Below are 17,894 nucleotides of genomic sequence, written 5' to 3' on the forward strand. Positions count from 1 at the left end.
TTGGAAAACAACATGGATGTCAATGAAGCGGATATTAATGCACAGGTTCACCAAGGGGTTAACTGTGCCTTTGTCGGTGGTGCAATATTAGAAGCTCCACCCGGATTGCACCAGAACTTAACCCTGATGCACAAAGATCTCACCTTGTCCCTATGGAATGGCCGGGACCTTTAAAAAACAGATCACTTCTACACAGCATCATCATACAAGATTCTATGGAGGCAGGAGAGATCTTGTACCTAGAAGGACCAGAGAGACTCTTTACATTCTGCACGCACCTTCATAGCATGTGTTAAAAACATTTGGGAAGTGTATTGTTTGTTCCTATTTTTGATAATTTTCCCTGTAATATCCAACCTAAAAAAAAAAGATGTTAATCTAAGTAAATAAAAATAAAACATTTTAAAACATTTTTCCCAGTAAACGTACCTTATATAGAAAATGTGAAAATTGGTCTGGTCATATGGGCCAAAGCACATGTAGTCCTGAAGGTATAAAATGTGTATACATTACATTAAGTAATATATTGATCTTGTTTGTCTTATAGGGGCGAAGATCGGTGCTATTTGGGAGCTTTCAAAACTGTGATCAAGCTAAATCTGTCATAGTGGTGAGTGAATTATTAGTAAATGTGTGTTCTCCTCTTGTAATATGGGGACATAGGCAGTGGGTATGTTACATCATTTGAAGGCAGGGTACTGGAGAAGAACCGGCTCCTCCTAACCCATATAACCATCCTGTCCTGCTGGTGCTCCTTAGTTTTTTTTCCTAGTGCCCTTCTGTATTTGCTGTATATGTCTGTTTTTTTATTTTATTTTGATGACCGCTTTTGGTGTCAGAGGGTTTAACACATCCTCCATCTGCTTGCTCCCTTTGCGGGAGCTTCCCACCATCACCTATGTTCCTGTTCCTGTTCTCAGCCACAAGTCGAGTGGACCCCTTGTTGGCTTTCACTGCTTTGGGTCTCTGCATCATCACCGTTTCTCGCGGTCCTGTGACCACAGTGTCTCGGGGAGGACTAAACACAGCACTTCTCTGTTTTGGTTCCAGACAGTGTGATGTCCTCTCCGGGGAACAGGATAGTTGGGTGGGCAGTTCACATTACATCACCATAGTGCGTGCCTGAGGTGGCGCAGCCTCATGCTGGATTCCAAGATGGTAGCCCCAATGTGAATTAGGGATCTGTGTAGGTGTGAATCTCCAGGGGGAGTCTGCTTAGAGTGTGCAGAACTAATTGTGTGCTGCACAGGTAACGCGGATCAGTGAATAGCAGGAGCCCTCAACAGGTGCCAGTCAGCGTGTCTTGTGTGGCCAACTTCAGCGTCTCCTGTGCCCCAGAGCCCTGAGACACAGTCTGCTTTCACAGCCACTCCATCTCCATAGCTTCCAGCCTGCCAGACTTTGCTTCATCCTGTTGGCACCTACAGGGACTGAAACCCTTCAAGCAGTTTCTGAGCCAGAGGGCAATCAATCCCTTGCTGTGTCTTTTTATGACATTTCAGGCCTACCTATCCTGGTGGGGGAGGTCCCTTGTATCTCACTATTGACCCGCAATCAGCTTGGACAAGGACCCAAACACATCACAGATTTTTTGAGGAAGGTTGTGGGCCTGTAGGCTGCTCAGTCCCCAAAAGCACAATGTCTTCCTTCCCTGCTTATTAGACTCCCAGTGAATGTCTCCGATAATTCTGTGGTTCACCCTTCATCTAGTGAAGATGACTATGAAGCCAGAGACTATGTGTAGGATGGCAGCCTAAGATAGTTTGGCCTAACCTTTAAAATCTTGCAACTCCACTGACATTCTTAAAGGCTGTATTATTTGCCCTGAACATTCTGTCCCACAACCAGCTTGGGAAAGCGTGAACCCCCTACAAATGGCTTCTACTTCAGTCTTTTAAAGAATTTTATCCCGTCTCAGAGGACAATTACTAGTGTGGGAATCTTCTTCAAATGTAGACACTCCTGTTTTACGGCTATTTAGGAAGTCCACATTTTATAAAAACGCACTCGTTTCGAGCACACCTACTCAGATACCTGCAGTCCCGGAGTGGGCATCTGGGAGGCGGACTTCCTAATTTGTCAATGCAAAGGCACGTGCGTGATCCCTTCACCAGGTTTCCCGGGGCATCTCTCTGACAAACTGTCTGTTCCAGCTTGTCTACCTGTCCACCTGCACCATCCCACGTTGACTCTTCTGATCCTGCAAATATTGCAGAAGGTCAGACTGGAAGGGGTGCAGGCATTGTTCATAGCCTTCCGATTGTCCCAGCCTGTCCTGGTACACAGATCTGGTTGATATCTCGGTCAAGGAGACTCTATATTCCCATTTGTCCAGTTCTCTTGTCTCAAATATCCTTCCTTTGCCAGAGTCTGGCAGAGTTAGCTTTAAAGTATTGATTCTTAAGTAGAAGGGCCTTGCCATTTGTCCTCCTTGATGGTCATAGGAAGGTGCATGGTGCCTCTTGCTTGATCAGCAAAGCAATCCAGTTGGCCATCCTATGAATACTTGTTTCATCTGCGCTGATGGTGCACTCATCCACACTGCTTTATAGGGCAGTGTGTCTGCAATTCAGGTTTGCAGAGAGACCACTTGGTTGTCCCTACATACTTTTTCCAAAGTTTACAAAGTGGAAGTTACCATTTTTGGAAGGAATGTCCTGCTTTTCAGTCTAAGGCAGTGGATTCCAAACTTTTTCAGTTCAAGGCACCCTTAGGGCCTCCATAATTTTTTCAAGGCACCCCTAAGCCAGAATAATTAACAAGTAGTCCCCTGCCTTGCTTACCACTGGCTCTGGTCGAGGCACCCTTGTGAGATTGCCGAGGTACTCCAGGGAGCCTAGGCACACAGTTTGGGAACCACCTTGTCTAAGGTGTTCCTCCCCACTTGTTAAGGGTGGCTTTGGACCATCCCACCATCTATATCCTACTACTGCAGAAGGTAAAAGAGAGATTTTTGAACTTACCATTAAATTCCTTTCTCAAAGGGTTTAGAGGAACTCAGACCAACTGATCCCCAGAACTGCTTAGTGCTTGGTTTCTTCTCTGCTCCTTTACTTTATTTTATCTTGGATAAGTTGTGATACGAGGAGAAGGAGGGGTACAACATCACCTACTGCCTGTGTCCCCCTACAGCCTCAGAAAGTTTATTTTAATTAATACAAAGAAAATTAAATCTCTCTCTCATGTGAAATGAGTTGGTGATGCTAGCATGATGCAATCAACTAGCAGGATAAACAAATGGAGAGAGATGCATCTTTATGTAAGTTTGTTGCCGAAGGCAAGTTTATGTCCCGTTCTCAGATTGGTATAATTTTTTTTTATGAAAACTCAACAATTGTATGTCCTGTGTTTGGACTACCACTTCCTAATCAATCCTGCGGCAGTAGCAGCCGTATAGCCGATAGGAGAGGATTCTAACCACTACCTCAGTAACTGAATTGGAGGACTGGCTCAGAGTGCTGGGAGGACTCCATAGGAGTTTAACAAAGATCTAAGGAAGATTTTTTATAGATCTCTATTGCTGGGTGCTTATTTTCATAGTGAAAGTGAATACAAAGAATATCAAGCTGACTTTCTAATTTATGTACGGGGGAGATCCTCGACGGAGGGGTTTATTAATATATTTGTCATATATGTAATGGTGGGATTGTGTAAGAATGCTTTGCCCACGTCAATCCATTTAACGACAAAGGACTAAAAGACGATTTTTGGTTCTAATTTATCTGACAAGACAACACATTTCCCAACCACTGTTCATTTTTTGTCTTTTTTTTAAGTTTTTATTGGAACTAAGGATGTTTTTCTTTTTCTTTGTTTTTATCAAGCATGACTTTGTCACTTGTCATCAGCAGATTTCACTGACCTGTTCAATCATTGCATTGTAGGTCTATAACAGTAAGAAAGCTGTGTTGGTGTTGCACTTATAAGTGGTAGAAACCCACATGTGTGAATGAGCCCCACCTGTTTTATATATTGTACTGTGTAATGTTTGTCACCGGAAAATTTGCAATGTTATACAGTACTTTTAATTAGAAATATGAAAACAGGTTATTGAATGTCAGAAGGGAATGTTATGGGTAAAGCAAATGTAAATCTCAGGAGCTAGTAGTCAGTTATCTAGGTGCAAGTTTAACCTTTAAAGGTCTACTCACAAAGGAGGCAGCCATTTTGAGAGCTGAACCAATATTCATAAGAATACAGCCTATCCAGTGAAACCACTTTTCTTGCTGACTCTTCTGTGTGTAGACTTCAAAGAGTCAGGGAATCTTCTAAACAATTGGAAGCTGTACAAATTACTTGAGAAAGTTAGGTTGGTCAATGGTATGGATAAACCTGTCAAGTAAATATATAATAAACAACTTAAAGTGTAATTTTTTGACAAAGGTATAATACCCCATCTAAAATTATTTGTGAGTATATTACATTATAAAGGCAGTTTGAATTTAAACAGTTAATTTTCTTTAATCAAAATGTTTTATTGTTAATGTACTTCTTGTCCTCACTGACCTGCGAATGTATTTTATGCAGAGAAACACCAGTCGACAGACCAAGCCGCTTAAGGTGCAAGTCATGCATTCTGCCATTGTGGCACACCAGTCATTCGGGCTACGAATCCTCAGCTGGCTGGGCCAGATTATTGGCTATTCAGGTACATGTTCTGCGTTATGCAATCGTCCCAGTCTGTCTACAATGTTCAGGGCTCCCACCTATCCACCTAATGCAGCAAATACTAAAGTGAGCCGGGAATATCAACCGTCTCACAGAATGAAGATAATAGCAAAGAATTGTGTTTAAACAAAGTCCCACAAAATATGATCACATATAAATTGCTGTGTGCTGCATTTATATAAATTATCATTATTCAAGAAAGGTATTTATCATGTTAACTTGTGCAACGTGCTTGTACCCAATGAAATGGAGAATACCTGCCCTAGAAAGCGAAATAGGTAAGACCTTGAAAAGCTTCCCCAGAACCTCGACCGCACTCTCAAGATCAGATGAAATTCACCAAGAAAATACACTAACTGATCAGCTATGTGATGGAAACCATCAGTTTTAAGTATTCTACTTCATTGTCGTTGTCCCCCCCCCTCCCTCCTTAATGAAGTGGTCTGACTATTATACCACCCGTACGGCTGCGGCCTCACCTTCTAGGTCAGTGATGTCTAGCCTGTGACACTCCAGGTGTTGGGAAACTACAAGCCCCAGGATGCTTTGCCAGCTATCAGCTAGCTATCTACTGGCAAAGCATGCTGGGGGTTGTAGTTTCACAACACCTGGAGTGTCACAGGTTAGCCATCTCTGTTCTAGGTTCAGCTAGGACTCGCGTCCTTTTCTATGGTCCGCCCACACGAAGGGCCCTTATTGCCCTCCACTGACCTCCCTTTTTGGGTTACACCTGCTGACGTCTGCCCTCCCCTTGCTGTATACTTGATTACTGTAAACGGTGTATGTACCTGCCATGTGAGGGTGTTTATCTGTGAATACCTTTTACTTTAGAAACTTTTGAGTTAAAAATACATTGAGAGACCATATTATATATACAAATACTTCATCAGTACATTTGGTGTCCTGTCGAGTGAGACGTGTAATGTACGAAGTAGAGCCTCTCAAAATAATAAGTTAAGCATCATTATAGACTGTGTATAGAACAATCCAAGGGAATTGTTTGTAGCATTATGGGTCAGACATGTAAGCGGAACATACATTTAGGTTGTAATTTTGAAATATTTTCCCTATTTTAGTGGCTGTAATATGGGAAATCTATAAAAAGGCACCTGTGTGCTGTGGTGGCAGCCGCTTTGTGCGCTGAATGAAATATTCATGAGAATGCAGTAACGTCACTAGTTTCTAGTGAAATGATTGTCTGAATATTTTTTCCGTCCAAAAAATGGCTTCCTCCTGACAGTACACGATGGGTAAGATTTAACTCTTGCAAACACAGTAGTTTCGGCAGAAAATTCAACCAGGAGTATATAAATGGTGTCATATTTTGTTTAAAAGAAAAAAAAAAAAAGATTGACAGCTTTAACTGAGAAGCAACTAGTCCATGGTTCCCAAACGGTGGCTATGATGTATCACCCAGGTTTTAAGGAATTTTTCTTGTGGGATAATGAATAACACAGACAAATAGATGAATTTGTCCATGCACCATTAAGGATATCATCATAATATGACCCGCTGGTGAGCTGAGAATCCCTGGCTCAGTCTTACGTGGTTTATTCTGCATCTCTTCAGATGGTCTAAGGCGAATTCTGTGCCAAGTCGGCTTACAGGAAGGTCCAGTCGGGGAAAACTCTTCTCTTGTAGACAAATTAATGTTGTGTGATTCAATTCTGTGGAAAGGTAAGAGTCTCTTTATGTTTTTGTGGTCAGCATCTTTGTCTTAGTGTTCTTATATTGAGATACTACTTCCTTCTAAAGCAATTTATGTGTTTTACCCTTCTTTTTATTATTATTATTATTATTATTATTATTATTATTATTGTCTTTGACTTATAAGGCGCCACAAAGGGTCTGCAGCGCCGTACATTACATATACAGAAAACAGAGATCCAAGACACAACATGATACAAAAATATATACAAGCACAGGTGAAAGGGTAAAGCAAATCAGATTATTTCTGGGACAGATAGTGAAAGTGATGGTAGAAATCAGCGAGAAGTAGGCCGAAGCTAAAGAAAACGGAAAACAGGGCTAGGGAGGCAGGCCAAGAGGTACAGAGGGTGAAGGAACAGTAGAAGGAGCACACAAGGAAAGAGGGCCCTGCTCCTGAGAGCTTACATCCTAAAGGGAAGGGGGAGACACAAATATGGTGGTACTAATTGGGAGAGAGAGCCAGGACAAGGGAGTTAGGAGGAGGACTGATAGACTTGAATAAAGAAATGAGTCTTAAGGGTACGCTTGAAGCCTTTGAGAGTAGATGCTAACATGATGGAACGTGGAAGATCGTTCCACAGCAGGGGAGCAGCCCGGACAAAGTCCTGGAGACGGGAGTGAGAGGAGGTGATCAGTGAAGTAGTGAGGCGGCTTTTACAGGCAGAGCGGAGGGGGTGGGTAGGAGTGTAGGTAGAGATGAGATTGGAGATGTAGGGGGGGGGGGGGATTGATTAAGAGCTTTAAAGGTGAGGGTGAATGAATATAACAAAGGAAGACCTATATCTGATGAGTGATATGTTCAAAGTTATATTACATTGTTTGATTGGAATGTATTGATATCTGTTGAAACAGATTTGCATCCAGTGACAGCAATAAAAATGGCTCCCAACAGTTAGACACCAAGAGTAATTGCTTAGGCTTATCAATTACCTTATTTGTCTTGTATCTATCATTTTAAATATTTTTAGTGAGAAATATTGTGTATTCCTCTCTAGGTGCAAGAAACTGCTACCACCAGCTGTTCATGAGCAGTCTACTGATGGACTTAAAATATAAGAAACTTTTTGCCTTCCGTTTTGCAAAAGTAAGTTTTATATAGGTGTGTGCTTAACCCGTAGCTTTAAATTGTACCATTCACCTACACTCAGAGAACGCAGCCTATCAATCAATTCACTGCACACCTAATGCCTCCTTAACGTCTGACTTCAGTGATGTCACGGTTTCCATATGAATCGTTAGCATGTCCAAATATTGAGGCACTACAGTTATGTCACTGGTTCTGAGGGGAATCTATAGTCTGCATTCTTATGGATATTTGTGCTTGCCTCAAATTAGCTGCATCCTCTGTGTGTAGATGACTGGTGCAATATAATGTAAAAGATCTGTAAATTTCAGCTGTTATCAATGTAGAACATCCATTACTCTAAGCTGGAATAGTATAATTGGAGTTAGTTACAACGACCGCTAGTAATACTATGGCTGTATACACAGGTGTAGTATACTGGAGACATGGCTGTTTTATTTTCTTTCTATTTTAGACATTTATCATTAAGAAGTTATACACTTTTAATTTGCCTTAAACAGTATATCGTTACCAGTACATAATTAGTTTGCTATTATAAACTGCACCTTGCATGGTTGTCTACAGATAACATTGAACAATATAGTCCATGAAAGTAAAACAAAATCCAAAAATATAGCCTTTTACTCAGTACATTGATTATTTGCTGACTGAGTGCTGCAATATTCCCTATTTAAGTTACTGATTAGGGCTGAGAGTGTAAACTTATCTGATTGAATTGTTTTTTCAATATTTTTTGCTGCGTACCACTCTCTTTAAGAGAGAATTCACCATGGCAGCTCCCAGTCAGCTACTATACAACAAATTTTAGTTAATTTTAATAACGTTTAAAGGTGAAGTCAACTGTTGTAGCCTTTTTGGTAGGAGGATGGGGAGAGGGGTTAAATATGCAAAATAAAGCCAAAATGAACTTTTGTGCAAACCTATTTATTATCCTATTTCTGACTGTGGATTATATACTCTCTAGCAGAATGTATCTAACTAATTTTGGCCATGTGATGCAACGGTGGAGGCTGGGCATACGCAGAAAACTTCACCAAACAGTACTAATTAGATCTTGTCTGCTAGTGAGTGTATCTAACCAATGTTTAGAGATGGATAAATCGCTGCTTTTTGGGGTCTACTTTGCACTTTTAAACACTTCCTTCCCAACCTAAACTGATACTTTAAAATGAAATCAACTGATTCTTGTTACATGGGGTTTGAAGGTGTATTGATTTTTAAGGCATATTCAATTAAGCACGGAGCGCCTCCGGAACAGGCATGAAGGATCTCTGTGTTACCGCAACATTGCGGATCCCCCCCCCCCCCCATAGGGTTTCGAAGGGAGATTTGCAATGTTGTGGTACTGTATTACCATAGAAAATGAGCAGCCACGATATTCATCCAAACATTGTGGCTAATTGAATATGCTCCTTAGTGTCACTAATAACACTTTAGCGGTCGCACAGATATAATCTTCCCGTACTCCTACTTAAGAATAGTGTAATTCCCCCCATACTGATAACATACTGACACAGGATTGCCTTATCGTAGTTAAAACACAGAATACTTCCAAATAACAGGCTTTGTTGTTGACATAAGTTATTTTCAAGTCTTTATTTTGTAAGCTCATTCAAAGCTACGGTCTGTACCCATGTTTTCTCCCTAGCGCCATGCTTGTGTGTTGTATTCATTCAGTATCATTCATGAGTAACAAATGCCTTTTTCAAGAAACATAGGGGCGTATTCAATTGTCAGCGTTAACGCTGCAAAACGAGCGCTCAAAAAATATTACCGTTTATATGGTAATATTGCGCGTAATTACCGTTCATACGGTAATTTACTCGCTCGATTTCAGCTCGCTGCTCAGGGAGCTGCGCGCTGAAATTGAGCGAGTAATTACCGTATAAACGGTAATATTTTTCGAGCGCTCGTTTTGCAGCGTTAACGCTGACAATTGAATACGCCCCATAATGTTTACCATACATGAAATACTTCTGGTATTAGGTAAAAGCCAGAGGATCATGCGTTAAAAGTGAAGTTTTGAGCCCCATGGACTTGATTAGCTGTATAGTTATGAGCTTCAGTGGTCTTCCTTTAGTTCACTGTTGTGACCTGGTGGACTCCCACAACATGGCGGCAAAGTAAGCCCATCCTGACACAACTGTATTTTGTTATTTGCTGTGCCATAAGGCCATATTCTACCGTGGGTAACAAGGCATGTGATAGAGTAGAAAGAGAGACATTTCTGCATTGAGGAGCTCCATTCCCAATTTATCCCTTTATCTTTAGAGATTTTAAGAGTAGACATGCAAGGCCAGTGCGGATTAGAGGTGAACTTCCCCCTTGTTGTTTAGAATTACCAGCAGTTGCAGAGAGATTTTATGGAGGATGATCACGAGCGTGCCGTGTCGGTGGCTGCTCTGTCTGTCCAACTCTTCACTGTACCCACTCTGGTGAGTAAATGCCCATTGTTTTTGAACTGATAGATGCCACCCCTTGTCTTTCTTACCTTCCTCTCACTAGAACTATGAGCGATTGCAGAGTGATTATGTCAAAGATGACCACGACAGGGAATTCTCAATCACCGACCTTTCGGTACAGATATTCACAGTGCCTTCACTTGTAAGTATCTGAGTTACTGTTCTCAGCCAGGCACACACCTTCCTTAATCTTGTAAGTATTAACAAGACTGACAGACTCCCCCAGCAAGAAAACAAATGTAAAATTTTGCCATCTGTTTTTGTTGTGCGTTTGTTTCATTCATTCATTCCACTATTTTCTAGTTGTCTATTTTTCACCCATGTTACTTTGCCTTTCTATAGACCAGTGATGGACAACAGCAGGCCCTAGGGCTTCATCGGCCCTCCATGCCTTTACCGGTGGCCCACGCTTCCTTCCTTCTTTATTGTCAGATATGTTTGTTATAGCTGTTAACACTTGCGTAAAATGCTTACAGATATGTTATTACAGATAGGTGTCTCTGTCTTTGATCAAGTGTATTGTTTTAACTTATTACGAAGATTAAAAGTAATGTGCCGGCCTCTTTTGAAGGTTAGAGGCCCACCAGTGTGGGCTCTGAAGTGCATCAGGTTGCCTGTATTTGCTAAAGAGTGAAAAGCGAGACTGTAGCTCTAACCTTACCACGTGACACCGACTTTGTTTCAAATATCTTAGCTTTTTAGGAAGGGGGTTGCATTTTAGATGCATCCGTCTGCTACTTACAGTGGAGTCAACAATTTCTCTATCCTCCTTTGGAGGACATTGGGGTATAGGGTAGGGATAGGGTCGAATTGGCACTTTAAACGTCAGTTTAACTAAGCCCTAGCTCCTCCCCCTCTATACCACACTTCCTGCTAGCCTCAGTTTAGTTTAAGTGCCGGGGAACGGGCTGAGTAGCAGCCCAATTCTGTTTATTTTTGTGTTTAAATGCTATTCAGAGACATTTGTCTCCTGTTCCTGACAGCCGGCGGCTCACTGAGCCAGGTAGGAGGCTGTCAGTCACCACTCGCCTGTACTCCTTGGCTGCTGTTGTGGAGGGTCCGAGGTTAAGTGGACTGTCTGTCCCCCCTCAGGCTGGCAGGACTGTCGCTCCCCCCTCAAGTTTACTCTGCCGAGCCTGCAGTTAGCCGGGAGAGTGACAGGTAAAGCGCTGGATTGCAGTATGCAGCGCACAGCATGGACGGCTGTGCGCTGTCTGGAGGGGAAGATCAGCGGTACCGTGGAGGTGCCTCTGCTGCCAGATCTCCTCTCCCAACGTTCAGATACCATCCTAGGGGCCGGGCACAGTCGCCGCAGTAAATCGCAGTATGTCCCCTAAGTGTAGGCTGCCTCTTAATAGAGGCAGTCATTGGGGGAAAAAAATAAATCTATTTTTAGCTTAGGGGACTGGGTCAGGCTAGGGTCACTAAGATTGTGAGCCCTGCTAGGCACTGGATTGGTTGAGGGGGTTGTCCTGTTGGATGCTTGCCAATCCAGTCCTGGGCCCTGGGGGAGAGGTGTGTTCCTCTATTGCACCTCCTCCTTGGTGGTCTCTCACTCCTTTGTTTGCAGACACTAGAATAGGCAGCTATTTTACAGCTCCAGCTTCTCCCCTTTTCTGTCCTGCTTGTTGTCTATATTGTGTTTTGTTCACTGTTTATTACACTGTTATCTGTGTGTTTTTGTTCCATCTGTTAACATGTCAGCTAGGGGAAAATGCATGCAGGTGTCCATGTAGGTGTTACTTCAATGTTGAGTTTCACCTGTGCTGCCTGTAATGTTAAGTTACCGTCTGGACAGTCAGGCGCTCAGGCTCTGTGCGCAGCCGGTCAGTATTCAGATAGCACACCGTGTGAAACAGCAGCTGCTGGTTCAGATTCGGCGGAACCTGCCTGGGCTCGTTCTCTTTCCAATACTGTGGCTGAACTTGCCCAGTTGGTGCAGTCTCAGTCTGTGGCCGCTCCTTCTTCTAATCCTGCTTGCACTGTGGTGAATGAGATGGGTACTAGTTTGCTAAGTCAGGGTTTGGCTGCTTCTGCACCAGAGGAGTCTGTAGAACCAGCTTGAGTACGGGGACTTACATCCTCAGTACAAGGTTTGGTTTCAGTCTCTTTCTCTTTAGAGCGGATGTTGCAATCTGCTACACCGTCTTCCTCACGTAAACGCCAGCGGGTGGTGGCACCCCTACATGGAAATGAGTCAGATTCTGACTGTTCTTCCCAGTAGGAGGGCGAATTAGCGGTGGATTTTGACATGGAGGCTCCTTCTGTGGTGGAGGAGGCTCATTCTGATCGTCAGAGTGTGGAGGAATTAATACAAGCTGTGCGTCAGGTACTTGATTTTCCTGAGGAGGAGGTTCCTGGCGCTGCAGAGGCTTCTCTTTTTGTGTGCCGGAAAAAGAAATCTTTCTCTTTCGCCGCTTGTTCCCAATTGGAAGATTTGTTCGCTGAGCCTTGGGCTTCCCCAGATAGGAAATTCCAAGTATCTCGGCGACTGCAGTCGTGTTACCCTTTTCCTCCTGAGGTTCTTGCTAAATGGGAGGCACCTCCACGCGTGGATGCTTCTGTTGCAAGGTTGGCCAAGGTAACTACTATTCCTCTTCCTAACGCAGCCACTCTTAAGGATGGTACAGGCCGTATGGTTGAGGCCGTCCTTAAGTCCATTTTCGTGGCATTAGGTGCCTCTCTGAGGCCGGCCTTCGCGTCGCCCTGGGTGAACAAGGCTGTAGAACGCTGGTCAGAACAGCTGTCTGAAGGTTTGTTGGTAGGCAGGCCATCCTCGAACTGCTTCCATTAGTGTAGCAATTTCAGAGGGCAACAGATTATTTAGGAGAGGCGGCTATGGACGCGGGACTGATTGGGGCACGTATCTCTGCTTCTGTGGTTTTCGGGTCGTCGGACTCTCTGGCTTATGTCCTGGGAGGCTGATGTTGAGTCTAAAAAGGCCCTTGTGTTTTATTTGGCCATCAGCTTGACTCTATTATCAGTCAAGCAACAGGAGGAAAGAGAACTTTTCTTCCTGTTAATGCTCCCAAACAAAGAATGTCCAGGTTCCGTTCCTTTTGGTCCTCAGGCAGGTTGTGAGGTCAATATTCCTTGGGCCAATCTTCCAGAGGCCAGTCATCCTCCCCCGGGGGGTGGTTTGCAGCATGGGCGTCAGGCTTGGCCTGCTCGACATCCAGCAGGGAAGCCTGCAGACAAGCAGTCCGCATGACAGGCATTTTGCTCCTCCGCTGTCGCCGGTGGTGGGAACCCGTCTACTCTTGTTCAGGGATTGGTGGTTTCAGTCTACCACCGATGACCGGGGATACAAGATCGATATGCTCGGGCTTCAGTTCTTTGCCACAGGCCTTCCCACTTGTCCACGAAAGTGTTTGGCTTTACGACAAGCGATCCAATCCCTCCTCTCTTTCGGAGTGATTATTCCGGTGCCAGATTATCAAGAAGGTTTGGGTTTTTATTCCAACCTTTTTCCAAAACCAGGCGGCTCATTCAGACCCATTCTAAATCTAAAATCATTGAACACTCAGGTCAGAGTGTCCAGGTTCAAGATGGAGTCTTTGCGCTCGGTCATTCACGGCATGGGACAAGGAGAATTCATGGTGGCTCTAGACATCAAAGATGCCTATCTGGAAAGGTCATCAGTCCCTTTTGAGGTTTGCGGTTAGATCAGAGCACTTCCAATTTCAGGCTCTTCCCTTTGGTCTGGCAATGGCCCGCGTATTTTCACCAAGATCATGGCGGTCATGGTGAAATCTCTGTTGGAGGCAAAGCAGCCCTCTGTGTATTTCAGCATGAGAGTTCTGGGCAAGATGGTATCGACTTTCGAGGTGGTCCAGTTTGCTCAGTTTCATGCATGGCAATTCCAGTTGGAACTTCTGTCGCAGTGGAACAAATCCCATATGAATATGGTGGGCCAGGTATTCCGCCTGTCTCCGCAAGCACGTCGGTCACTTCTTTGGTGGTTGAACAAACAAAATCTCTGCATTGGAGGCCCATTCTCAATTTGGGATTGGACCTTGATCACAGTGGATGCCGTCTGTCTTCACACTTGTTTTCTGTGGCTTTGGACTCCAAAAGAATCCAAGCTTCCAATCAATGTCTTGGAACTGCGAGCAGTGTTTCATGCTCTTATGAGCGTGCAACACTTGCTGCAGGTAAAGGCAGTGAAGATTCAGTCAGACAATGCCACGTCAGTGGCATACCTCAATCATCAGAGCGGTACCAAAAGTCCCTTGGCCATGCAGAAATTGTCCCTTCATCCTAAGGTGTTTCGTCAGTTGGTGGAATGGTGGGGTCACCCGAATGTCGACATGGTGGCATCTCAGATGAACCACAAGGTTCTCCTCTTCTGCTCCCGTGCAAGAGATCCTATGTTGGTGGCATACCTCAATCACCAGGGAGGCACCAAGAGACCTTGGCCATGCGAAAGACGCACAAGCTTTTTCAGTGTGCTGAAGCTCAGGTTCCGACGCTCATGGCCGTCTTTATTCCTGAAATAGAAAATTGGGAAGCTGATTTCCTAAGCAGGCAGACTCTGCATCTGGGCGAATGGTCACTCTATCCGGAGATGTTTCGTCAGTTGGAGGAAAGGTGGGGTCAGCCGGATGTTGACATGATGGCATCTTGGTTGAACCACAAGGTCCCCCTCTTCTGTTCCCGCACAAGAGATCTTTTGGCTGTCGCAGTAGACGCAGTGTCTGGCCGTTGGAGATACCGCTTAGTGTACCTTTTCCCACTGGTAGCCATGCTTCCACGGGTGTTTTAAAAAGGTAAAGAGCGAGGGTGTTCCAGTTCTTCTAGTAGCCCCGCATTGGCCATGGAGGGCCTGGTACACCGACGTGCTCTCCATGGCAGGAGGTCGGTCGTGGCATTTGCCGCTACGCCCAGACCTATTAACTCAAGGACCCTTTTGTCATCTAGGTTTACAACGTCCTGCTTTAACGGAGTGGCTGCTGAAGCCATGATCCTGCGAGCTAAGGGTTTTTACGAACTTGTGGTGCAAGCCATGCTTCGGGCTCGTAAACCGGGTTCAGTAGAGATCTATCATAGAGTCTGCAAGGCATATATTGGCTGGTATCGGCTGCAGAGAAAAGGGGTATCCTACTTCTTTTCGCTTGTCCAGGTTACTTAGGGGCTTTCTGCGAGTCAGTGGTTTTTCATGGTAACTAGTAAAACTATTTATAGATACTGGACTGTTATAGCAACCAACAGTAGGTTGGGACTTCAAATAAATGTATAGATTTTATATGAGAAAATTATTTTTAATTCCTTTTAAATACTTGTGTGAACTGGATTATAATTAAGTTCATTTCTCTCCCATCTGACCTGTATGATACTAGTACACAGCACCTTCTGTAATATTTTGGAATGAATTCTATCATGTTTTTCTACTCAAGTTTTGCAGTAGATTCTAACTGTTTTTTTTTTACACACCATCAATGTTTCCACCTCGTTTGTTACATTATTCATTAATGATAAAACTTTTTGTCCCTGCCTAGGCTCGGATGTTGATCATGGAAGAGAATCTGATGACTACAATTATACAGACGTTTATGGATCATTTGAGACATCGGGATATCCAGGGCAGATTTCAGTTTGAAAGATACACAGCGCTCCAAGCTTTCAAGTTTAGGAGGGTCCAAAGCTTAATTTTGGACCTGAAGTGAGTACCTCAATAACTTCCAGCATATATACGCTTTATTAATTATTATTCTGTGCTAGCATTGGTTAGTTCTATATAGATTAGTTTACGTATTTTAAGATGTATTCCATCTCACGTAGACAGTATCTGTGATGGTGTCTTGTTCTTTCTCTAGATATCTGCTCATCAGTAAGCCACCAGAGTGGTCTCCTGCTCTACGCTCTAAGTTTCTGGAAGGGTTCTATGTCTTCCTAGAGTTACTGAAGTGCATGCAGGTATGTGTTGTGACAGGGGCCTTATATAAAGTATATGTGTTCAGTATATATGTATGTGATCTCTTGGAGAAGAGGGACACAACAGGTAGGTTATGTTTCACTCCTAGATTCCTCCTCATCCCTTTAAACTCCCCTTTGTCCTTTCTCCCTTTACAGTTCTTTTCCCAATGCTATGTGATCACAGGGATTTTGTCCTTATTTATATTTTATTTATTTATCTTTAATATCACACTTTAATAGCCACAGGGTGGCTTAGTGGTTAGCACTTCTGCCTCACAGCACTGGGGTCATGAGTTTGATTCCCGACCTTGGCCTTATCTGTGTGGACTTTGTATGTTCTCTCCTTGTGGGTTTCCACCGGGTGCTCCGGTTTCCTCCCACACTCCAAAAACATAATAGTAGATTGATTGGCTGGTATTAGATTGACCCTAATCTGTGTGTGTGTTAGGGAGTTTAGACTGTAAGTTCCAATGGGGCAGAGACTGGGGTGAGTGAGTTCTCTGTACGACGCTGTGGAATTAGTGGCACTATATAAATAGCTGTTGATGAAGAGACAAGCTGTACCCTGTAACGTGGCATAATGATGTTCCATCCACTTCTTATCCCCACCTCTGTAAGCTGTGGATCAACTGGACCCATGACAGCCTAGGGGAGAAGGGTTCCCCCACATTGCATTGGCAGTCATCCCACCCCAGTCAGTGTTGCCAGCTGGAAAGCAGAATGGTGGCCATTCAACATCAGCCTTTTCCAGAAGGGATAACGAAAATCGTGGCTGCTATGCAGATATGGAACCAATAGTGTAATTATGTTATAACAGCAGTTCCTATGCAGTCAGCATAACTGTCTTTGCTACATCTCTTGACTGCCCTTAGCCAGCCACAGCAGCCTGGATATCAACCTCTGATTATTGTGCTAGGTCCGTTATGTACATACTTTAATCAAAGAAATAGATCTATATTTTTGATGTATGCAACTTTAAAGTTGAGTGTTGTCTTTTGGGATCAGTCATATGGAACTGCCTCATCTGTGTTCCTGCAGGGAATGGATCCCATAACCCGGCAGGTAGGCCAGCATATCGAGATGGAACCAGAGTGGGAGGCGGCTTTCACCCTACAGATGAAGCTCACACACATCATATCCATGATGCAGGACTGGTGTTCTACTGATGTAAGTACCGGCCTCCATAAATGTACTAGCCCACAATTGGAGGAATAACACACATTGCATATTGGATTTTTAATTTGCTTACTAGGGAATAATGGATGCATTACAGTACAACTGATGGAACCCATAACAGCCAATAAGAAGTTTACTTTGTTTCTAAACTGTTTGCTAAAAACAGAGTTTGATTGCTGTGGATTCCAGCACCAGTTTTTTTGTATGTCCCCTATCTGGGGAATATATATTGTTAATGAAACACCAAAGCTGCTTATTGCATTACCCAACCTATGTGCCAGCATGCATGTACTCAGAACGTAGGCACCAGCCCCTGCCATAACTTTTATCTATTTGAAACTATAATGATCATTGTCTGAAGTATTATTAGTGATCCGATTTACGCTATTTGACGACTGATGTTTGCTTATAATAATGAATGACTAACAATATTGTATTAAAACGTAAAAATAGTTGGTATATTGGTGACTTTGTGGTTTACAGGAGCATGTACTGATTGAAGCATACAAGAAGTGCCTTGCGGTGTTGACACACTGTCACAGTGGTTTTACGGATGGAGAACAGCCCATTACGCTCAGCATAGCTGGGCATTCCGTGGAGACAATACGTTACTGCGTGTCACAGGAAAAAGTTAGCATCCATCTACCAGTCTCTCGTCTTCTTGCGGGTAAGAATTTAAAGTTTGTTGATTTGACCATCGTACGGTTTTATTCTTCTGTGTAAGTGTTCTTATTTGTTCCTTGCTTTTATTGAAAATCAATTTAAACATAAATGCATATTTAACAGCATGGCAGTTGTAAAGAGCAGGTTGGTCAGGATTATATAAATATTCAGTGCCCATCCTGGCTGCTGGGTATCTCGGTGAATAGCCAGGAGGA

At 43.5% G+C, this 17,894-nt stretch overlaps 1 protein-coding gene across 5 annotated transcripts in view; it reads left to right on the forward strand.

Annotated features, from left to right (window-relative positions):
• The window catches only part of UBR2 (ubiquitin protein ligase E3 component n-recognin 2), a 71,951-nt gene that overhangs the window by 20,185 nt on the left and 33,872 nt on the right, over nt 1-17,894 (forward strand). For 2 of the 5 annotated variants that reach the window (XM_075204185.1, XM_075204187.1), the window contains exons 7-15: nt 548-610; nt 4,528-4,648; nt 6,238-6,345; nt 7,374-7,462; nt 9,799-9,897; nt 15,423-15,586; nt 15,741-15,840; nt 16,879-17,007; nt 17,500-17,683. In XM_075204185.1, coding sequence (XP_075060286.1) covers nt 548-610; nt 4,528-4,648; nt 6,238-6,345; nt 7,374-7,462; nt 9,799-9,897; nt 15,423-15,586; nt 15,741-15,840; nt 16,879-17,007; nt 17,500-17,683 — 1,057 coding nt within the window. Of the gene's footprint in view, nt 1-547; nt 611-4,527; nt 4,649-6,237; nt 6,346-7,373; nt 7,463-9,798; nt 9,898-9,967; nt 10,079-15,422; nt 15,587-15,740; nt 15,841-16,878; nt 17,008-17,499; nt 17,684-17,894 lie in introns of those variants that run through there. The other 3 variants (XM_075204186.1, XM_075204188.1, XM_075204189.1) reach the window with 2 other exon arrangements.

This window comes from Mixophyes fleayi, chromosome 3, assembly GCF_038048845.1.
Source record: "Mixophyes fleayi isolate aMixFle1 chromosome 3, aMixFle1.hap1, whole genome shotgun sequence".
Lineage (NCBI taxonomy): Eukaryota > Metazoa > Chordata > Amphibia > Anura > Limnodynastidae > Mixophyes > Mixophyes fleayi.